Source organism: Hippocampus guttulatus, chromosome 8, assembly GCF_054856545.1.
Source record: "Hippocampus guttulatus isolate MCC_2025c chromosome 8, RoL_Hgut_1.0, whole genome shotgun sequence".
Lineage (NCBI taxonomy): Eukaryota > Metazoa > Chordata > Actinopteri > Syngnathiformes > Syngnathidae > Hippocampus > Hippocampus guttulatus.
In genome coordinates, this window is record NC_141268.1 from 23,892,604 (window position 1) to 23,915,137 (window position 22,534).

General features: G+C 54.1%; 4 protein-coding genes across 9 annotated transcripts in view; all 4 read right to left on the minus strand.

Moving 5' to 3' along the window:
• Nucleotides 1-5,800: 5,800 nt before the first annotated feature.
• On the minus strand, nt 5,801-10,677 carry arl8bb (ADP-ribosylation factor-like 8Bb). Its single transcript, XM_086117511.1, has 7 exons — nt 10,370-10,677; nt 9,338-9,418; nt 8,379-8,452; nt 7,631-7,724; nt 7,405-7,472; nt 7,117-7,187; nt 5,801-7,022 (listed from the first exon to the last, which is right to left on the minus strand). Exons 1-7 carry the CDS (start codon nt 10,490-10,492, stop codon nt 6,967-6,969), a joined length of 567 nt encoding a protein of 188 aa, XP_085973637.1. The 5' UTR covers nt 10,493-10,677; the 3' UTR covers nt 5,801-6,966.
• A 408-nt stretch (nt 10,678-11,085) lies between these two features.
• LOC147201954 (N-acylethanolamine-hydrolyzing acid amidase-like) lies at nt 11,086-16,585 on the minus strand. 2 transcript variants are annotated; one of them, XM_086117509.1, is made up of 11 exons: nt 15,452-16,575; nt 14,321-14,488; nt 13,409-13,532; nt 13,043-13,133; nt 12,874-12,959; nt 12,408-12,580; nt 12,254-12,316; nt 11,808-11,874; nt 11,680-11,708; nt 11,461-11,530; nt 11,086-11,338 (listed from the first exon to the last, which is right to left on the minus strand). In XM_086117509.1, the coding sequence occupies exons 1-11, from the start codon at nt 15,634-15,636 to the stop codon at nt 11,258-11,260; spliced, it is 1,137 nt and encodes a 378-aa protein (XP_085973635.1). In that variant the 5' UTR covers nt 15,637-16,575; the 3' UTR covers nt 11,086-11,257. The 2 variants fall into 2 exon arrangements, with proteins under 2 accessions (XP_085973635.1, XP_085973636.1); XM_086117510.1 differs by lacking the exons at nt 12,874-12,959; nt 13,043-13,133 and having other exon boundaries at nt 15,452-16,585.
• A 600-nt stretch (nt 16,586-17,185) lies between these two features.
• Nucleotides 17,186-20,123, minus strand: bhlhe40 (basic helix-loop-helix family, member e40). The gene is made up of 5 exons (XM_086117508.1): nt 19,982-20,123; nt 19,845-19,908; nt 19,652-19,759; nt 19,297-19,420; nt 17,186-18,940 (listed from the first exon to the last, which is right to left on the minus strand). Exons 1-5 carry the CDS (start codon nt 20,047-20,049, stop codon nt 18,153-18,155), a joined length of 1,152 nt encoding a protein of 383 aa, XP_085973634.1. The 5' UTR covers nt 20,050-20,123; the 3' UTR covers nt 17,186-18,152.
• A 70-nt stretch (nt 20,124-20,193) lies between these two features.
• itpr1b (inositol 1,4,5-trisphosphate receptor, type 1b) overlaps nt 20,194-22,534 on the minus strand; it is a 41,367-nt gene continuing 39,026 nt past the window's right edge. For 3 of the 5 annotated variants that reach the window (XM_086117501.1, XM_086117500.1, XM_086117498.1), the window contains 2 exons: nt 21,942-22,124; nt 20,194-20,343 (listed from right to left, as the gene is read on the minus strand). In XM_086117501.1, the coding sequence (XP_085973627.1) occupies nt 22,038-22,124 (87 nt within the window). In that variant the 3' untranslated portion in view covers nt 20,194-20,343; nt 21,942-22,037. Of the gene's footprint in view, nt 20,344-20,583; nt 22,125-22,534 lie in introns of those variants that run through there. The other 2 variants (XM_086117497.1, XM_086117499.1) reach the window with 1 other exon arrangement.

Here is a 22,534-nt window from a genome sequence, read left to right on the forward strand (position 1 = left end):
TCCTTGTCTTGTTTATCTTCTAATGCATCGGTGTCAAGGCGGGGTCCCGGGGGGCCGCCGTCGCGCACGTTTTCCGAGTGTCCCCGTCGCAACGCGCCCGATTCAAATGAACGGGTTCAACGTCGGGCTTGCGCAGCGCGCGCCGGCGAGCTGCTCATTTGAATCGGGCGCGTTGCGACGGGGACACTCGGGAAACGTGCGCGACGGCGGCCCTCCGGGACCCCGCCTTGACACCTATGCTCTCATGCTTTGTTGGAGGTTTTTTTGAAGATAGGAAGTCTTTTGTCAAGAGCAAAAAGCTTTTTCGAATGTAGTTGTTTTTTTTTGTGTGAACGCTAATATCCTCGCGGCGTTCCATCGGTCCCCATTCGCGCTTTGGATGACGAGCGAAGCTGCGGCAGATCCACGCGCGCACGCTCATACTTTCACGCGGCAGCCATCGCAGCAGTCGCTTGAAAGTCCGGAGGGCCGCTCATGCGAAGGGGGCTCGTCGCCGCACGTCTCTCTCTCTCTCGCGCCGGACGCTCGATGACTCAGCCGCCCCCGCCGACGCTCGAGCGTCAATTCATCTCACTCCCGCAGGCCGACAGACCGCGGGGGCCCGGGTCGCAACCTCCGTCGCCCATTTTTCCCCCTCGATGGCACGGCAAGCCCACGCGCCTCTTTGTGAAATTTCCGAGAGGGCCGTTAACGCATCTTTGCCGCTCGACATCCTTTGGGCCTTTGACCGTCGACCCGGTTACATATTGATAGCGTAACCGCAGCGCGAAAGGATGAACTCTGAAACCCTTTGACGCTTCCTTTCCGTCCGTTTTCTTCCCCCCCCCCAGCGCAGAAGTTGTTTTTTCAAGGCTCCGGATGTCATTTGGCCGAAACAAAAAGCGCAGTGAATGAGCTCAAGGGGACGGACGGAAAATTCAGGGACTGCTCCTTCCATTTCCAACACTGCTTTGTGGCCGTCGCAAGCGCTCGGCGGCAGCTTGGCTAATTCGGGTTAGAATTGGGAGACGACGATCCATCAAACTTTCTCATCTACACCGGACGGTGGAGATCACGCACGCGCACGCGCTCAGATTAGCACTCGAGCGCCTCCCGTCGGAACGCGCGAGCATGCGGCGCCGATATAGGAAAACATCAGCCGCCGTCGATGAGGTAAGAGTCTAGAAAAGAAGCTTCGGACAACAGCTGCGGCGGCAATGACGCCGGCCGGCAAGTTGGCGGCCGGCGTCTCCTCCCCGCGAGCCCCTTCCGAAGAGACGACGGAAAGGCGCGAGCGTGCTCGTCAACGTGGGCCCTGAAGGGCGACGCGGAAGGCGCGGTGGCTGAAATCATTTGTTGTCCTTTGCCGCCGAACGCAACTTTCCCACTTCATCGCACGCATTCAGGACCGGAGACTCGGACCTCAAGCGGTCCGAACGAGTCACGGGCTCATAAATGACCCGCCGCTCATGTGCAATAACAAGCCTAATGGCCTCCGGTTGAGACCGCTCCACAACAAATAAGGACATTTTTCAGGAAATCACGCCGCCGTCGTCCAAATGCGCACGACTCGGCCAAAACGTCATCAGCGGCCCTCGCGGGTCACCCGCCGCGTTCGGAGAAGTTAATGGGTCCAATTAACGTGGCGCTTCGGCGGCCGGAGGTGCTGCCAACGCCCGCGTGTTGTCGCGGCTGCCGGCATGAAACGTGACGAGCGGCTTTCTGCCTTTACGAGAGGAAGGCGCCCAAGGAGCTCGGGGGCCGATGGCCGATCCTTAATTGGCAAGCGTTAGCTGAAGTCACGCGAATATTTACACTTGGCGGTTGGCGGAAGAGGTCGCCAGACGGCGTTTCGTGAACAAGCTAGCAAAAACGTCACGCCTCCGTGGATCTACACGACTCAGATTTCAGTCTAATTCCGTCGACGCAAGTTTCCCTCTTCGGGCTACTTGTCGCGGAAAAGTGCCGGCTGGCGGCCGACGCTTTTGCGACGGAGGTAGCCCGGGCTTCCGGGCTTCGGCCGTTTCTCATCGGCGGGACTCCGGGCTTCGAAGGAGCCCCCCCCGCGCTTGTGCCGTATGAGCAAAAGTAAGCCGTGCGCTTATTTCCCCCAAGTCATATAAAAGGGAATGAGAAGGGGAAAAAAAAAACAAAGGCAGTCAAGACCCGTCTCGACCCGTCGGCGCGCCGGCCGCTGAATCCCTCCCTCATCGCCGCGCGAGAGCGTTTGCGAGCTTGCGTCAGCTTGAAAGTCGCCCCCGGCGGAGGATCGCGGCCGAACCTTCCCCCAACCAAATTTGGCCGCGGGTTTGCCGCCAGCTTCGACTTTCAAGGTGGGCTCACTGGACTCCCGCTCCGAGGCCGTACCGCCTACGGACGGACGGACGGATTCATCTGCGCGCGCCGGCCGACAAAGGCGCATTTTGCCAAGCGTCCTCCCCTCGCCTCGAGCTCGGTCGTCTCACTTCAGCTTCGACGAGGTCAAAAGGACAAGTGCGGCGGCGGCGGCGGCGGCCCCGAAGGCCAGCGAACCGGTTGGCAGGTTTGAGCGATCCGTCGTCGGCCCAATACCGTTTCGCGGAGTAGGAATGAGTAAGGCGGGCCTTTCCGAATGGTTTTTGTCCATCCCGTGACACGTTAGGAGTCAGCTGACGTGCTTGTGGCCTCCTTCCACGCTAGCGGTAGGAGCGCCTCCCGCTTTGCGCGGCTGGGAACTTAAGTCGGTCATCCCCGAGAGAAAAATGGCTAGGGCAGATGGAACTTCAAACTATCGACAGGATGCGATACTTTCCCCGCATATGTACCAGAGTCTCGGGAGAAAACTCTCTCTCTCTTCCGGAGCTTGTTTCAAATGCCGCCAAGCGAGCCTGCGATAGCAAAGGCGGCTTCCTCGGCGCGCGTCCGAAAGCCGGCGGGTCGCTCGGGAACATCTGGCGGTGACCGGCGCCGGGCCCAATCCGTGCGCCGCGGTCGGATTCAACTGCCGTCAGCGAGACGAAACCGAAAAGACTTTTGACATTCCGTCGCGATGGGATGAAACGCGCAATGTCCTAATGGCGACAAACGGCATTACGCGGAGAAAGAGCGCGGCCGGCCCGGCGGCATCCGTTTACGTTACGCGCCGCGAGCGCAAAGGCCAGAGAGGAGCGCGTCGGCCGACTGACGCCGCGAAAGATGGAAATGCAAACGCGCTTCGTCGCCGGGCAAAGCAAAGCGAGCGAGGAGTCGCTCGCTCGAAAAGGAAAGCGAACGATAAATAAAGGACGGAGAGCCATACTGCCGCTGTACTGCGAAGAGTTGAGCCGTAGCGCTGCGATTGTTTGTTTCTTCAAACGATCGGCGACTGAACGACGGCAGACGGACGCCGCCGTGGCGCCTCGTATCTCGTCAAAAAGAAGCCCGTTGAATCATTTGCACGCAAAAGTGATCGAGCGAAAGCGTGAAAATACGAGCGCAGTTTGCACGGCCCGCCCGAAGCAAACGGGAGCCGCGTCGTCACCGCTAACCGGCCGCCGCCGCGCGAAGGCGGCGTCGTCTTTTGAGCGGTCGCGATCGCGAGTCGCGGTGACGCTCGTGCCGGATGGAGGATCCCAACTAAGAAGAAATCCATCGACGCATGCGTACGTCGTAATTCCCGACGAGTCCATTTCTACATTTGCCGTACAGGAGAATAACACCGTTTGAAAAAGCAGATGTCGATGAAATGTCGAACGGCTCTTTGCGGTCGGTGCCGGCCCTTTCGAACGGGCAATCGAAAAGCCGTGAGGAAAAAACGCCGCTTCGGGGAACACGGAAGTCACTTTAGGACAGCGAAGGTCTGGCGCGCGGACTCCGTACTCGCTTCTCATGGCGCGTACCGACTATAATGACCGCGCTCATGAACTCGCCCCACCGACGCCAACTTTTCTTTCAAATGTACGTACCGGTACGCAAATCCCACGCGGATTAAAAAAAGCGCATCGCATTGAATTCATGTTCAAGGCGTCGACCGATAAGTAGTCAATCTATATGTAAATATGAGGCACCCCGGGAAAAGGCATTAAGCGGCCAGTTTGATCGGAGGCCCGGGAGCTGAAGTTGTGACTTTTAATGGAATCTGCTGGGAGGACGCCGGGGCTGCAAAGTACGAAAGCTTTCGCAAGGGAGAACGCCGGATAAGGGAGTACCGGTACGTGAAAGATTACTCTCGCCGCGCGCAAATGCACTTATTGCATTTCGGAGGTCACGGTAGCTTTTCCGCACGACCGCGTTTGCGCCGCACGCGACAAAGTCGAGGTTGCCCGAAAAGAAACGCAACTTTTCATCCGCCGCTCCGCCCGCGTTCTGGAAAAGATGGCAAAGGGCGAACGAAAGCCTTGAGTAACGCCAAGTCCGAACGGCAAACTTAAGAATTGAAAAGACTCGGCAAAAAATCGAATAAAATGACGCAAGCGGTCGGTAACAAATGTAAAAAATACGGACACATTTTTAAGATGTAGGCCGAACTTGAGCTTCCCCTCCTTGACAGACCAGCATCCGCCACCGATTACATATGTATGCGGTATATATTTATATACAGTATATATATATATACGCACACGTAGCGAGCATCTATGAGTTGCTGCAAATAATGCTCCCCAAACTACAGTATGTCCCGATGATGATTTTGTACTTTGCATCGCAATCCATCTCGGCAGTAAGAATTTGAGCCGGACCAATCGGAAGAAACGGTCCAGATGCGGAAGGTGTGAAACGGGCATGAGCTAATGAGCACATTCGTGGCACGTCACACTTTCAGGTCACTCGGCGGCCCGCTCGCCACACAGATCCTTGCGGCATACTTGGAACCGCTCGCTAATCCCCCCGCGGTCACCGCAACGGCAAAGCGCGCGCGCGCTCTCACGCGAGCCGCAAGGCAACGCCCGACGGGAGTCGTGGGGAAACACCTCCAGCCGTCCGCAAGTCCCGCGTCGACCTTAGCGCAAATGCCGGCGGCCGTTCGTTAAGAAATGAGATGAATTACAGTCCCCCCGTGCCTCGATATGTACGTGATATGTACGTGTTACATTTCTCACCCCCCCCCCCCCCCCCACAATCGTCAGTCATGCACTTATGGAATGTTCTAAAATGATGACAGATGATAATTCGGTCAAATTAAGCTCTACGTTACAAATGACCTGCATGCTTGTCATGACGTAAGTGAGCATCCATTAGAAAAGAAGAATGAAATTGAAGGCAGCGAGACGAACTTGCGCTCGGCCCATCTGCCTCACTTCGGAGGTTCCGTTTGAATCTCAGCTTCCTAAGCGCAATTCGCACGGTGTCCGTGTGCTCGCGTGGCTTTTCTCTCCGTACTCCGCTTTGATCGCGCGGTCCAAAATAAACATACCCCAAAAAAAAGAAATCAATAAAAATCGGACACGGGCGTGATTGAGTATTTACTGTCGGTCATAGGTGTCAGAGCGGGGTCCCGGAGGGTCGCCGGCCCGCACGTTTCCCGAGTGTCCCCGTCGCAACGCGCCCGATTCAAACGAACGGGCTTGCGCAGAGCTCGCCGACGAGCTGATCATTTGAATCGGGCGCGTTGCGACGGGGACACTCGGGAAACGTGCGCGACGGCGGCCCTCCGGGACCCCGCTTCGACAGCCCTGCTGTCGGCGCTTGCGTTGTCGGTAAGCAACCATTTCGACAGTGTCAACGGAGGGTCCGGCTCAACGAGGGACCCGATCCAAACGGAAAGATTTTCATTTCTCGTTGGGGCGTACAATCTCACCATAGTCCTCTGCCGCCCCCTAGTGGACAGACGTTTAATACACCCGAGCAGACAAACTTGCGGAGACCCTTTCAGAAAACAGCAATTTATTCGCAATCACAAGGAAAGAACGCATGACATATTCGGGGAGCGTCTGTTGGAAGAAAAACGCCCGCTTCTTATTTACAAAGTCCGCAATCGAACGTGAATAATGTTGGCGCACGCGCACGCGCATACAAATTGCCGTCATCGACGCGAGCTTTTTCTTCTCCCGGCTGACTCGGTCGCTCCACTTCACGGCCCATCGCTTCTGCCGCGGTTACAAAACTTGCGATTCGCACTCGGCTCGTCGCCGATAGACACGAGACAAGGCGACGACAGAGGAGCGGACGCCGAGTGCGCGGACGAGACGACCGGCGGAACCGACGCCGGAATTGGCGACCGACCGGCTAGCGCGGAGCAGGTTGACGCGCCGTACACGACACACGCCTCGCTTCAAAACGTGTCCTGCCACCGAGAGGAAACGGAATGACAAGCGCTCAGTCTTTTGCGCCATTTGCAGACATCGAGACTCGAAACGATGGTCTAACGCTTTTGCACTCTGCGCGACTTTGTGATTGATTTGGACGAAGGCTAGCTTGCAGTGACTCCAAATCAGAACTATAAAACCAGCTATTTGGGCAAACCCATATGCATCACCTCCGGAATAGTACAGAAAAAACAAAGCCGGCAAGTGTCCCTCACCTTTAAAGCTAGGCAAAGGGCAAGAGGTGTTCAAAGCCATCAACGGACCGACACGTGGTCAATTTGTTTGCATCGTCCGTCGGATTCGCGGGAGACGGTCGTCGCTTGTCATCGAGGAATTTGCATTGATCGGTCACGATTTCATAACGGCGCGCGAGACGCGGCCTCGGGCGACGGCCGTCGAGCTCGGCCGCGAGGCACTTAAAACCGCAATCCTCGTTTGGCAAACGCCGATCAAAACCGCCGTCGCGCCGAAACGCGCGGTCACGTGTGAAGCCGCGAGGGGAACGATGAGAACAAAGCGCCGCGCCGTGGCAAACGGCCGCAAGGACGAGCGGCGAGGCGCGAACGATCCGCCTTCTCGCACGGATAACGTTTCGGGACGGCAAAGAAGAGTCGCCGGAACGGGGCTGCGCAAGAGCCGCGACGGCGGAAGGAGCCGAAATACTTGACGGAGGCAGCCGGAGGGATGACCGCGGATGATTGGCAAGTGTTCGGGCCGCACGCCGCTTTCACTTTCGGCTCCTCCGTGACTTTGAGTGCCGGATGAGCCACCGCAAGGCGATATCTGCCGAGGGGAGGGAGACATTCGTCGTCGGCGCCGTCCGATACGCCGCGGGCGAGAAACCAGCGAGAGCGACCCGACGGCGCGACGGGCGTACCTATGTTGTCTTTCTCTTTGCAGGACACCGAGTAGCAGCAGATTTCCCGATCCTGGATGGCCGACAGGTTCCTTGATGAAGAAGGAAAGCCGTCGAGATGAAATGCCGTCATCGACCGCAAGCCGAGTCTAATTGACTTACATCGCCCTCAAAGGGGACAAATACATTCCCTCATCTTAACCCCCCCCCCCAAAGGTTTCTGTGACACGTTGACACAGGCAAAGCGCCGCAATCACTCGGCAACACGGACGGTACGGCGGCGAGAGGGAATCGTTGCGGGTGCCTCACATCTTTTCAATGAGCCGCTTCTCATCCAGCGCGTCGGCGAGGTCTCGTTTGTTGCCGAGCACGAGAATCTGAAAAAGCGACAATGGCAAAGGCGGAGTCATCTCATCAAGGAGTCAATGGATTGGTTTTTTCTTCGACGAGCCCGTGAATCGGCACCGTCTCCTTTTCTCTTAAAACAAAACAAAACAAAAGACTTTTTGAACTTTTGCGGGTGCCGCGTATGTACCGGAATCCCTTGCAGTTGTGGCTTGTCCAACAAGTTGTGGAGTTCATTTCGGGACGCTTCCATCTTATCTCGATCCGCCGCATCCACCATGTACCTGGAAAAGTCAAAATACATCCAAATACAGCAGCGCCTTGAGATAGCAATAAATGTGGTCAAAATAATCATGACGCCCCCCCCCCAAATGTAAAATATATATATATTTGCAAATATATTGATCACTACGCAATATTACGCAGTCGCAAGACGGCAGAAGGGAAGCAACCGATTCCACCGTTAACTGCAAGAAAAATTCTAATAAATCAATCAAATGGATTGATTTGTGAAAAGGACCGCACAAGCAAACACGGCAAATGAAGTGTCTTACGAAGATAAAAAAGGATAGCTCATAGACACGCGCAGCCACCGAGGAAAGGTCACTTTCTCCCGGTTGCGGGCCCCAACGACGTCGCAGACGGGCGCATGGAAACCGGACTTGACTTTCCACGCCCACTTTTATTGGACACCAGCATCGAAGCCTCGGGTCCTTTTGCTCATCGCACGCCGCGGCAGACGCAAACGTTTGAAATGTCCCCAAGACAGCCAAAATCACAGCGGTTGAAGTTCACAGAAGAGATCGTGAAGAAAAAGACAAAGATCACAACGGCACCCGTTTTTCACGCATACATGTTTTAAAATAATAATAATAAATGTGGGGGGGGGGGGGGGGGAATCAGAGGCATGCTAATCCATGGCAAGTGCGCAGACTTACACAATAGCATTGACGCCTCGACAGTAGCGTTCCCACATGCTCCGGAAGCGGGGCTGCCCTCCTATATCCCAAATCTGAGGAGGGAAAAGAGTTTTCAAAATCAACTTCAGATGATGCACCGGGGCTTTCCCTCTCTCAGACGAGGGGGCCGACACCCGGATCCGCGTCACGACTTCCTTTATGCTTCCAAAACACAAAAGAAACACGCGAGGCCTCCTTTCGGGATACGGGAACGAGGCACGCTCGCAAAGCGCGACCATCGTCGAATTGTTTGGCGAGGCCGCTCGCGACGCCCGCAGCTTCTTCGGCCGTTTATGAAAAGGGAAGACGTTGCATCACGCGAGCGGATAGGATCTTCGCACTCGAGCGCGCGTGACGTTACCGAAAGCAGATGGCCGAGTTTGATCTTCCGTAAATGTGTGTTTTATCGACGCGGATGACAAGTTGCGCCTTGAAGAAGGGCAAGTGCGCTCGTTTCCGTAGATGGCGGTTCATGAAACGCCATCGGCGGGATCGCTTGCAATGGCGGAGCCGCGGACTTGTTGGCATTCCGGTCGGAAGCCGCGCTCTGGCGTGTTCGATTTGCGACCGATTTCCAGTATCGCGTACGCGTAATATGCGGCAGAATTCTACGTCGTCTCCAAATGCTTCGATGGCGCGTCAAAGTATTTTGGAAGGTTGCAATTGTAGTGGATAAATCAACTGTCTTACACGTCGCTTCGTTGCCTTTATCTTAATATCCTACAATAATGTCCGAAAATGGAGCTCGTATTATTTATTGTTATGAGGAAGAATGAATTGCTTCTTTGTAAAAACACACGGAAAAGGAGCTTGAAAAACCAATTTCCTATTCGATCGCAACCACAATTTCGAAGAAAAGGGGGGAAAAAATGTGTTCGGTCCATGACATCGTCACGTGACGATGCAAAGCATCCCGCCGGCCCGGTTCACATCCCTACCTTGATTGTCACGTTGCCTTTGGTGACCTTCCGCATGTTGAATCCAACGGTAGGAATCATGTCTTCACTGAACTGGCCCGACTGCCAATGCAAAACAATAGAGGGCTCGTCAGCGAGAGGTGGAAATAAAACACCAAATGATCTCCGGTAGTGTCGGGGATTTTCAGAAGAACGCATTTGATCTTGGTGACCGTGCGCAATAAAAGGGCATCCAGACACGATCTCGTGTTGATTTACTTGCATCGGCGTAGGTGTTGACGCCGCCGCGCACCGTCTGGAAGTTCGAGGCGAGCGAGAGCGCAGAACGCCGCTTGGCCGCGTATGCGGAAGACATTCCTTGCTCGAGTCCGATGTCGCGAGATGCCAAAAAACGCCCTCTTTTCGCAATATCGTTTGTCCCCGCGAGGGCGTCGCGTCCACGGGGAAGGACAATTCAGAGTCGCGGTTTGGGGATTTGGGAGGAACCCGAGCAAGCGCGAGGACAACGTGCAAACTTCACACCGGAACATTGGAACCCGCGACTTCTCGACTGCGAGTCCGGCGTGCTGACACGAATCCGCCTCGCTGCGGCTGGACTCGAGTCATGATTTCAGGCAAGGGCGGATCTTACGGCAAGCGTCGAGCGCATCTACGCGCGCCGATTGCGAATTTCACCACGCGCGACACTTAACCTTATGAGGACGCGATTTCCGGGAAGACTTTCGCCGGTGACGAAAGCGGGCCCCGCAGAGCCACTCGCCATTCGCCGATTCCTAACGCCGGATGCTTTCGCCGCAGTGAACCCGAATGATGTTGACGGGCGGCCGTCGTCCAGTATGACAACACCCGCGCGTCACCGCTTGAAAGAAGTGCCCAGTCACACCGTCAGTGGACGCGCACCGGACTTGCTACATTGCGCCCCGCTTGCGGTCGACTCGTTCTTTCGATGAAATGGAACTAAACGCATCTGACTATGAACCATGAAAAGACGCTCCGCGTCCTCGGGCCCACCCCGCACTGACAGAGCAAGTACGTTTCGACGGAGCGACTCACGGCAATCACATTGACGAACGTGGTCTTCCCGGAATACTGAAGTCCCACGAGTGTCAGTTCCATCTCTTCTTTCCAAAACAGGGACCTGAACCAGTCCAGAAGCCTGTTGATAAGGGCCAGCATGTTGGAATAACTCTCCGGTCGAAATCGCGGCGACTAACGTGAGTCCTAAGTTCGTAGCAAGCGACCCGCAGCGGAAGTAGGGAGCTGCTCTGCCGCGTCATGTGATCTGCAGTTGCCTTCAGGCAATGCTTGCAAATGGGAAATTATCCTTCCCCGCTGATTTGTTTGCCGTTACACCACAAATTCATGTTATCGTGTGGTATTATTTATGAGGGGGGGGGGGGGGGTGAATTCTTTATGGTCATAGACAAAATATACATATTTCCAGAACACTCGGTACTTTCCATTTAGTTTAACGCGACAGACTTTAATGATTTGTTGCTACCGATGTCCTAATCATAAGTGTGTGCGTGCGATTGGCCTAGCTGTCTTAGACGCGTTAATGAAGTGTATGATTGATTGTGCGCATGTGTTTGGAGTGTCAATATGCGAGAATTCCCCCCCTCCCCCCAAAAAGCCCCCACCCATGCCAATCAAATGCCCCCTATCAGATGTACTCTGAAACTGTCAGTACCTCTAAACCGACGATCCTAGAATCGTACCCGGTCAGGTAATATATGTGATTAATAACAAAAGTAACACGCAACCGAAAAGGTGTTTTATAATCTGTATTTCCTCATACTAAAAGCACAATCTGTAACAGGTCAGGCCTGGTGACTTATTTGAAAAAACCAAAAAAAAGATGTCAGATGATATGACCACATTCACAGCTGCGGTGTGCAGCAGATGATCAGAGAGCGGCCGGTTTCTTTTACTCGCAGCTACTCAGGGTGTGAAAAACTGGCTCGTGCGTTCCACTTTGCGAACCGCTGGGAGCACTTCAGGTCGCCGAGTCACGCGGCAAGCCTTGCGGGAGAGTCAAAGGTCCGATTTAGTGGATGGTGCGGCGTCACTTGTTGATCTCAAAGGAATCGTGCAAAATGAAGGAAAGAATGTGAAACGCAGGAATGCCGTTTAACCGTACATACCGGCGGTCTGACCAGGCTGGTATAGTTCTCGGGGCTCGCTGCACTCATTGTTGTCGTATAAACTGTCTTCCTGTGAAATGATTACAACGGCAGACAATGGGGGGAAATCAATATTCGCAAAGCGCCGTGTAAACTGCCGTCGATTCCCTGATCTGGTCGCTCAAGTCACGGTCACAAATATGAGAGAGTGAGAGACGAATACGCAGCTGTTCTGCTTACCTATTACACACCGGAAAGAGTGACAAAACCTGTTGACAGACAACGTCACACAAGATTCATTCTTTCAAAAGGCTTCCAACTTTCGGTTTATGTTTCCTGAGAATATTGGTTGATTTGTTGCGACTCACCTGAAATAGCGAATCCATATCGACGTGCTCTTGACCAGTAGCATTCATTGCTTTCTCTGCTGCTTCTCTACAAACAATAAATGCATGGCTTGTTCGCTTAGACGTTTTACCTTTCGATTGAAAAACAACGCTAGGTCAGCCCATGAATCGGTGTACATTAGCATGCTTTAAGTACCTGCTGGATTTATGTACGGTATTGACTAGAGGTTCTCTGCACCCACACACACACACACAAAAATAAGCTCTTGTGAAAAATTCTAGTTCTTAAATTTGATATTACTGATTAAAAATAGCCCATCGAGAAATTCGGAGTAACATTCAAGAACCGCTAAAAAGAACAAGTTCATGCGATTAAATCCCCCAAAATAAAGGGTTGTTGTTCTTATTATGATTGAATGATTATTATTTTGCCGCGTTCCAGCAATATTTGTCTTCGGACGGCTCACCTTCGTTTATCTTTGCCTGGGTTCGGAACCCAGTGGTCAAAGTTGGTCTCGATTCGGAACCATCTAAAACAAAGCAGAACGACAAGGAGTCCGGCAATCCCGCCAATGAACAAAACAGAAGAAGGCGAGCGTGGCCGGCCGGCACGACGCCCACCCTCCGCTCGGCGGGTCCAGCGGCCAGATGTCTGCGGGGCCCGCTCGGTTTCGGGTGATGACGGCCCCTTCGCCTGCCCGCGCCCCGCCCACAATGTAATACACTTCTGCCATGATGGGAATTTTGGAGAGGCGCAGGACAGCATCTTGAAAGTCTTCTGCCTCTTCTAGGGTCTGCACAGAAGACCACATACCACCGTTTAAGACATTCACGTGAATCGTGGGTTGAGGTACGGGAAATATTTGGGCTCCTGGGTTTGGGTGTTTTTTTCACCTGGGTTTACGCCCCCCCCCCCCCCCCCCACACACACACACACAGCTCGGTTGGCGGCTTCTGCTTGGTGCGTGCGCAAAAAGTTTGGATTTTTTTCCAAATATATTGATGGGGTACGAGTGACGCCGTATTTCGGTGGGTGCAAGGCAGCAGATTTTCCAGTGCCGCCTTCCCTGCTCGTTCCTCATCTCACCTCTCTTGCCAGCCAGCTGACTGGGCTTCTTTTCATCAGAAAAGCTGACGCGATCGTCTTCCAGAAGTCCCACCAGTGATATTTGCCTGGTCACGCACACAAAGCAACAGTCTGGCGTCAACGCGTTTGGAGCATTTTCGGCCACTCGGCGGAGGAAGTGCGGTCTTGCCTCGCTGGTCACCGGAGAAAGTGAACTTGTACGGACTTTGTCCTGTCCACAGACCAACATAGCCAGCAAAGGTGGTTCCAGTGTAGGCGATCTGCAATGGGCAAAGGTTGCGCGAGAACTTTTGGCTTTTGCGCAACATCGAGCGACTTGCTTTGGCCGAATTTTTGGGAAGGATAACTTTGATGCGAAAATGAAAAAAGATGTGGACAACCGCCGAGCAGAAAATAGACCTTAGGACAGCCACGGTTACAATATCTGCATCAGAGTTGGCAATTGATGGTTTTCAAAGGATTGGTCTCGCTATACGGTTGCAAGGATTTTGAACGACATCCTATAAAATGAGTCCCGAGGTCAGATATGCCGTACCTTTCCGTTCTTCCAGAAGTTAACATTGACTGTGAGTTTCCTCAGAGCGGGGTACCGGTAGTCGAGATTTCTGCCGTGGTACACGTTTCCGTGCTTGTCCTGGGCCACGATGCTCGTGCAGTATCTACAAGCGCAACATCTTGACTTAGCGGTTAGGTCGGGGGTGTCAAAAGTACGGCCCGAGGGCCGGAACCGGCCCGCGAGGGGGTTCAATCGGCCCCGCGGGATAATTTAAAAGTGAAAAAAAAAAAGCATAAAACACCGAATTAATATTTTTAATAAGGTGCAATTCATTGAGTATCCGCGAGGGGACACGGTTTCGATCAGAGAAGAAGACAACAGCAGCCTCAGTCCGTCACTGAGACAGACCCATGGCAGCAGACGCTATCAATAGCACTCTCACATTTACACATTTAATAGCACTCTCCTTAGTTTGCAAGGTGTGGGCGGGGATTGCATTTCGATTTTATATGCACGTGTAAATGGTTTAAAACTTCCTTTCTTTATAAATCTCGTTTAATCTTCAAGTGCATGACTATATTTTCCAATACCAATTACTTGTTAAAGTTTGTACAATCAGTTGCGATGCATATACGTGAACGATAAAAGTAAGTTGTCGAAGGAAATGCAAGGTGCTTCATGAAATGTTTTGTAAAAGATAGGTTCATTAAATTTCAACATTTTCCTAATGCTCTTGTGCTTCTTTATACCAAAACAAAGACATATTGTTTTGGTTACTTATAGCAAAGCGCGGTATCATTTTAATGGTCCGGCCCACTCGACATCTCCCGAGGCCGTACGTGGCCCACCGTGTGAAATGAGTTTGACACCCCTGGGTTAGGTGGTTACAAACAATTATGCTAACATTTGATTGCACTTCATACAAAGATGTACGCTACAAAGAATACATACGCATTGGCTTCATAGGCAAAGTTGAGCATGACGATATCAGATAAGTTGCTGCCAAAGTGCGGGGACATGCCACGGAGCTCTTCGCCGTAAGGCTCGGGAAGAACGAACGGCTCCGAGACCTTCATCACAGATATGAGCGCTTCATGAATCCATTTTGGAATCGATGCACTGACGAGCAAAAAAACAACAACAACAACAACAAAAAAAAACAGGTTAACACAACCAAAACATCAAGGACAATTTTTAATTGTTACAGTTGATGGCACTTAATCGAGTATTTAGCCCTTCCTTACAGAAAAAAAGACAACGCTCCAAGAATCCATTTTGGATGTCATGACTTCCATCCATCCATCCATTTTCCGAACCGCTCGATCCTCACGAGGGTCGCGGGGGGCGCCGGAGCCTATCCCAGCCGTCTTCGGGCAGTAGGCGGGGGACACCCCGAATCGGTTGCCAGCCAATCGCAGGGCACACAGAGACAAACAACCATCCGCGCTCACGTTCACACCTAGGGACAATTTTAGAGAGTTCAATCAGCCTGACGTGCATGTTTTTTGGAATGTGGGAGGAAAGCGGAGCACCCGGAGAAAACCCACGCAGGCCCGGGGAGAACATGCAAACTCCACGCAGGGAGGCCGGAGCCGGAATCGAACCCGGTACCTCTGCACTGTGAAGTCGACGTGCTAACCGCTGGACTACCGGGCCGCCCCTGTCATGACTTCAAGCTCGAAAATACACAACTTGTTTTCCTGAAAATAGACCGCTTTTTCTACAATCCGCGACTTTTTCATGAAACGATATGGTTTTATTCTCGCACTACAACGACTTTAATCTCAATTATTCTCGAAAATATACAACTGCTTTGTCTCGATATCATAAATCGAATCAACGCCTTTAACTCGGAGACGTATGTCTTTTAATGGGAGATGATACGACTTTTTTGGAACACAAAACTCTGTCTCGTCGTCGTCTCAAGTACGCAATTAGTGGTCATGTGTTTACGGACGCATTTTCAAAGAAATTGTCAAGACTGCAATGAATATCGGGGGGGGGGGGGTGGTAACTAACGTGTGATCTTTTTTTTTTTCCACGAAAGCAAGCGGTGAAACAATACAAATCCGTTTCCCTTACTCGATCATCTCTTGAGCGGTTCTCTTGAGGAAGTCGGTGTCAAATACTTGGAAAAGGGGCGCCCATCTCACTTGGGGATCATCGTCCAGGTTGACGTCGATCGTGGGAGGGGCGGCATCCGAACGGCACCGCGCCGCCAGTCCGACCAGCAGCACCGCAACACGGAGCGGCAGCGGCAGCGGCATCGCGACTGAGGAGAACCCGTCCGCGCACGTCGGCCTCGCCCGAAAGGAACGGGAACTTCCGCTGCCAGGTTTTTCACAACTAAAGCTTCGGTTGAGACCAGAGTCCGAAAAGGCAACTTGCTCAACTCAACCGCGACCGCACTGGTTTATTTCGAAACGGCGATTGCGCTGCTGTGTGTCCATTGAATGCTACCGGTTAATACGCTGCGGTTAATGCCGTCGACGTGAAACGCGGGACTCGTCAAGTGACCTTGCGGGCGAGCGGAACGCGCCAGGCGGTTTGACCGCATTGGCGCAAAAGCCATTTTGTAATCGCATCGAGCAACTTTTTCAACTGGATTTCCCCAGCAAACGCCCCCACCGCCAGTTACAGATTCGGCTACTTTTAAATTATGTTCGGAGACCCACGGCAACTCTTGAAAAAAAAATGGTGGCAAACGCGAACTCACACATTTTCCTTCTCGGTGACGGCAAAAGAATTGCTGGAATTACTTGATACGTTTACGTCGTTGAACTCAAGTCAGTCAGTCGTACGGGGACTAGCGACGTATTCTTACGTTCATGTTCAAACTCGTTCGCTGTTGGCAAATGTAAAATGTCGTCTGTCGGTACCGTCGTAAATCGAGGACGACCAGTTGTGTGCAAATGAGGGCCCGTGGGCTGACATACACCAAAATACCGCCAGGCGGTGCTCGTTTTCCATACAGTACCTTGTGTGTTTAAGTAACTGCGTGTCAAGGGTGACGAACTTTCAACGGATTCCATTTGACAAAGCCGGACGCGGTTTTTACGGAGGAACCTTCAAACTATTGCAATATCTGTTTCTTGTATTTGTGTGACGCCACGGAGAGGGGAGGGGCCAGGTTGGGTAAATATTGGCTCCGGTGGCTCGTCGGAGTGTGGAGCGCATTTGAAGGCGTGCGTTTATTGCTTATTTGATTTCTTAAAAACGACGACTGTGTGCATCCTTCTCTCCGCCACCGAAGGGCAGTACATTATTTTACACGATCGCTGAAACAACAGAAAAATAATGATCGTAAAAAGAAGGCTTACAAAGACAAAAAAGCTCTTTTTTGGTCCAAATCGTTCAGATTCACGAGTCGTCATTTAATGGCGCGCAACCGATCGATGGACAAGTGTCACTTTAAAAATGCTGTTCAGTGACTAAATGAATGCGAGTTTCAAATAGAAAGAGATGGCCGTTTTCTGAAAACAAACTTATCTTGCGTGCTTAACCAATCGCATCGATTGTAGTGTTACTTGTTTCTCAGTTAATGTCATCGAATATGAATCTTGATGCTGAGAAAAACAAAACTGCCCTAACCGCGGGCGCAAGCTTTTCCTAATGCATTGCTGCCAAGACTCGGACACATAGTTCGTTTGCTATCTTTCAGAATTGGACGTGTTTACGGCTTGTAATCTAAGACGAGCTGCCCATTTACAGCCACTTGCCTACTTGATGCGTTATGTAAGTGTTATGCAAGCGCGTGTCGGAGAGCCGTCAGCACGTGCGCCAACGGGCGGCGGATTCCGCAGGGGTGAGAATAACTACCACAAAAACAGTTTATTCGGACTTTCATGGAGGCTATATATCAAGAGTACGTTGCAAGATTTCAACCTAAAAATCCAGGGTACCTCTTTCAAGAGAAAACCATCGCGAGTTCGTTTTTGTCCGCCAACTTGACATTCCCTCACCGCAGACGCAAACGTGCTCGTAAAGCAGAAAAGACCTTGTCCGTATGTCCGCGCTCAATGACTGAAAGGCAACGCCGTCAATGGAGATCGGGCTCGGCTCGGTCTGGAATTGGAGACGCAAGACAAGTCGGGTCGAAAACCAAAGCCACGCGCGCGCTTGGCATACGACGACCGCGAAAGCCTCTTCGGGCGGCGACGCAAATACACTCATTAAGCTCACGTATCCAAAATAAAGACGGAGAGAGTAGCGCCGTGAACAAAAAAGGACACGCCGTCACAGATCGAGCGATCGAGTCTGTGGCGCGCCCGTCATGTGTTTGCGAGCACATCACAGAAGCGTGTGCGCGCACGCCAACGGATCGAGTGACGCACCTCCCGATAGGGACAACGCCCTGAATTCTTGACAAAGACTCGTTTGTTTAGCTAGCGAGACCGCCGCAGGAGGAGTGATATGGTGCGGTCAACACCGAGAGGAATTTGGTCAAACATTAATCATGTACACCCCCAAAAACAAACAACCGAAAAGACATTATCAGTAGATCTCTCATTTTTGGATCTACAGCAGATCGAATGAGTCCGAGCGGCATCAACTGTATCGCACGAGGGGCTTTTGTTTCATCCTTACATTCATCGTAGAGTGCGTGTGTGCGCGCACATTCTGGATTGACTCGTGCCATTGAGCGAAGAGGGTCTCTTGCACACTCCTCGTCGCAGGTTCGCAGTGTCTCAGAGTCGCGCAACGACCCGCGGGAAGCGATAAAAAGGCGGCGGACGTCTTTGGCCTCGTTTCGCTCCTCGACCGCGACAGCGCCCGAGTCGCTTTACTCTTTGGTTTCCGAGTTTGCCGGGGAGCCCCGTTGTGAAGCTCTGTGAAGTCGAGGGCGGTCCACGGCGCCGTGGCGTACCGGCGGAGACCCCGCCCTCTGGGTCATCAGCGAAGGTGGGGGGAGGCTCTCCGGGGCTAAGCCGGCAGCGGAGGCGCTCGCGCCGGGGTAGACGAGCGGCACGCCGCCGGGATACCAGCGCTTCTCCAGCACGGGCAGGTACGCCGCCGCCGCAGGGGGGAGGAGATAGAAGGGGAGGCGGAGCGGCCGCCGCTCGGGGGAGAAAGCCGCGTAGCCGCCGGGGCCTCCGCCCGCAGCAGCGGGGGGGCCTCGGTCCTCGGAGGGGCCGGCCCGCGACTTCTTGGTCCGAGGCTCGCCGTCGTCGGCCGCCGGGCGCCGGAGCTCCGCCTCCTCCTCCTCCGAGCGGCGGGCTTCGGGGCGGCGTTTGTCGGGCTCGCCCCCGTAGCCGCTGTCGGTGTCGGTGTCGCTGCCGCTCCGCTCGCCCGGAGCGCCGCGGCAAGTCCTTCGAATGACGGGAACGCAGTTGTCGGACGGGCCCTGGGCCGCCGCGGCTTTCGGCGCTTCCTCCCAACTCCGGCCGCTTTGACGTCGCAGCGCCTCCGAAGCCACCCGGCGGAGGTGGCCCGCCACGCGGGACGGCGTCGGGTCCCGCCCGCCGTCTCGGCGGGCCAGGTAGCGGAGGACCTCTTCGGCGCACAGGTGGAAACCCCGACGGAACATGCGCTCGCCGACCTCCGGGTCGTCGTCGTCGCCGCCGCCGCCGCCTGCCGCAACGGTCGAAGGAACGTTACTCGGCGACATCACGGATGAGCGAAATCCGCTCTCGTGGGTTTTGTTCGGCCTTTTTGACGACATCCACGCGAGTCCGAATTCCGAGTTTTGCGACGCTGCAAGAAGAGGATGTCTGCGCAGGGGAACGCGCGAGCACCTTTTGCCATTTTAGTCTTGGTCGTTTGTAGAGCCGGGCAAGTTAGACTTAATTGTACGGGGGTGCTTTTATTAAGAAGGCGTAGGTGAGGAGGGGTAAAAGCACCCCCCCCCCCCCCTCCATTGGGGATTTTCACGACCACTACGGTCCGCTATATATGCACGCGCCGTAAGGTCAAAAGGTCAAACGTACTTGTTTGCAAGTCCCGTTGGAGCTGCGCGATCTTCCGCCGCTGCTGCTCGAGCAGGCCGTTCAAGGCGTTGACGTGCTTCAGAGTCAGTTCCAGCACCACCGCTTTCTCCAAATGACCCAGCGTCTAAAAACAGGAAGACCTTCGATAAGAATGTTGATCTTTCTTATGTAACGGCAGTCTGCAGCCAAAAAAGAGTCTGAGCCTCACACACCCGGCGAGCGGCGCGCACGCACGAGACGCCGGATAGGATTCAGTCCACGCCGTGCAAAGCAATATCTATCAACTCTGCAATTCATCTTCTTTTTGTTGTTGTCGTTTTTTTCCCAAACTCGGTTCGGTTGACCAAAGACTCACGGTCAGCTTGAGGTGCTCCGGCAGCAGATCTTTGAGCTGGCCAATACATTCGTTGATTCGGTCTCGTCTTTTCTTTTCGATGAGTCGATGCGGCAACTTGTAGGTCTCCTGCGGGGAGGGGGGGGGGGCGAGTCTCACGTTGACGCGGATTCTCGCCGTGTTATATTGAAGGGGCGACAAAAGTGGAAATTACCCTGCCGTCGTCGCCTCGTTTCGCGCCCCTCCCGGACTTGTACGCGTACAGGGGGAAGTCCACCCTTGGCAGAAAAGCGAACCAATTTGATGAGCCAAAGTTTCGGCGGAGGAGCCGGATCGTGACGTCATCCTTACCCCGTCACCTCGGCGATCTCCGGCGACGGCGGCGGTTGCGCCCTCCTCATCGCCTCCGTGTTGCTCATACGTCTCCGAGCATACGACGAATAGAAGCGATCCGACGGCGGGACAAAACCAGACGATTTGGCTATTCCGTATCTCGCGCGCTCCCTCTTTCCGTCCCGGGCGAGCGGCGTGCACCGCGCGCGTCGGTCCCACCCCCTCCCCCTGTGAGGCGCCGCTGCTGCTGCGCGCCGTTCCTGACGGACTCGAGTCGTCGTCGTCGTCGTCGTCGTCGGTCGGACTGAGTGCAGAGTGTGCGCGAGGAGCGAAGGGGCGGGTGGCAGTCCTGTGACTGTGACTCCGGCCACGTCCCTCGCCTCCAAACACACCGAGCATCACATGAGCCTCACGTGCTTTCAAGGACTCCCCCCGCCGGCTCCCTCCCTCCCTTCCCGCCCCCGTGCACGCGCGCCGGCTAAGTCCAGCCTATTCCCGGAGCAGGCCCGTCGCCACCCACGGGAGCTCGGAGTCCCGCGGGCCAGTGTGCAAGCTTTTGTCCCCCCCACCCCCTCTCAACCCCCCTTTGGCTACCAAAGGCAGAAAGTAGAGCAGCGGCAGACAGACAGAAAGCGTCTTTTATTGTGGCTTAAGTCACTCACACGGCGGGCAAAATCGAAACGCTTCACTTCCAACCAAGAAACAAGCAAAAGAATCAAGAATCACGACATGAATAATCTTAGCAGGGCACGCGGGATGAGCCGTGCCGCGCGACCCGGCCGGCGGCTTGACGTCACCATCGAGATGATCATAGTACGCCATCTGTTTATTTCCTCATCCTGTTTCGACGACCGATTGGTGACCGCAGGACGGGACAACGATTCAACGTCGCAACATTTCAAACGTTGCGCATCCCTTTTTTTTTCATCCGCCGCATCACTCGAACGTCTCCCCCGGAGATCGATCCGGATGATCTGATCTCGCTCCGCCGACCGCTGGAAAAAGTGGCCGCCGGGCGGAGTTCGGATTTGAACCATTTCAAATCAGGTTTTCATTTTTCGCTCGGCGTACGCTCACGCGATTCAACGTCGGAAATAACGGATCGGATTTGACCGCGAACACATTCCGGGAGACGACGAACGGCAGAGGGCCGACGCGTGTCATTTGGACAAATTTGGCGAGCTCCCGAGCGGTTGCGCGCTTGAGGGTTTTTTTGCCGGGCGCTTGACGCTCGCCGTCACGAATGCGATCACGCTCAACCGGATCCGCTTGTTCCGTGTCACGTTGCCTCCGAACTGCGAGCGAGAAAAACAACTCTGGCCTTCCGCGCCCCCGGGTTGTGACGTCGAGGCAGCAGTGACCGCTGGACACAAATATCTTTATTCAGCATCAAGAGCTCAACGATCTAAATTTGGAGCCGGCGCAGCTTTATTTGGAACGTGCCACAAAATGATTGGGGGGGAGGGGGGACTCGCATTTGGCTTTACACACGTGAAGGAAAACGCGGCGGGCGTTTGCAACGCATTCTTGTGCGCAAAAAGATCAGCGAGCGAGGCGGGCGTCTTAGTCAACAGAGTATCGTCTCAACGGGCGCGGAAGCAAAAGTCCAAACCAAGTCCCTAACTTGATCCGGTAAGACTTAAAGACAAACTACGGCGCGACATCAGCGGTCGGACGGAACTCGCGTCCGCGTTGGGCCGCGTATTTCAACGGACGTACGGTATTGCGCAAAAGACAAACACAAATAACAGCGCTCGCTCGGCCCGAAACGCAAACGCGACTTCGAATGGAAGCTCGCCAAAGCGGACAAATGAAATACGACCGGCGCAATATGACATTGGAAACATTGGGCGCAAACGCCTTTCCGGGCGGCGGCGAATTAGAAAAGCGCGGCCGAGCGTCAACGATCCGAGTCGGCGCGTATCGTGACGACGACGGCGGCGGCCTTTCCATCAAACTCGCAACTTCCCGTACTCACAAAGGTCACGCGGCGCGCAAGCTTGCGGTCGGGGCGCGGCTCCGTCCGGGCCGAAGGCCGACGCCGCCGAGCGGCTTCGGGCGCCGACTCTCGGGCCTAAGCGGGCTGCTGGGGGTTGACGTTCATGTGCTGGGGGTGGCCCAGGAGGCCAATTCGCTGCTTTTGCTTCCTCTGTTCGGTCATCTAAAAGCGGACAAAATGGACCCATGGAAGTGGGGGGGGGGGGGGGGGGGGGGTAAGTAATGTTTCTCTCTCTCTATACACACACACACACGGCTTTTGTGTACGCAACTATCACGCGCGGTACTTCCGCCATCAGACGGAAGCTGCGCAATCCGCAAAGTGGATCCTGAAAAGAGGAGGCCTTGCAAAAAACAAAAAAAAACGCTTTGTGTTCAGTCAACTTTGTCGCCGGATCTTTGCACCTTGACACAAAAAGTAACCCGTCACGGCTGAACATTTCGGCAGCGTTCCTTTGGCTTTCGCGTCGGTGAGCGACATCGGCCCCGAGTTGCGGTCATGAGGAGAAGCCGATGGCATCGCGGCGGGATGGAAACCGATTTCCGCGAAGAAGGAGGCCTATTTGACACATT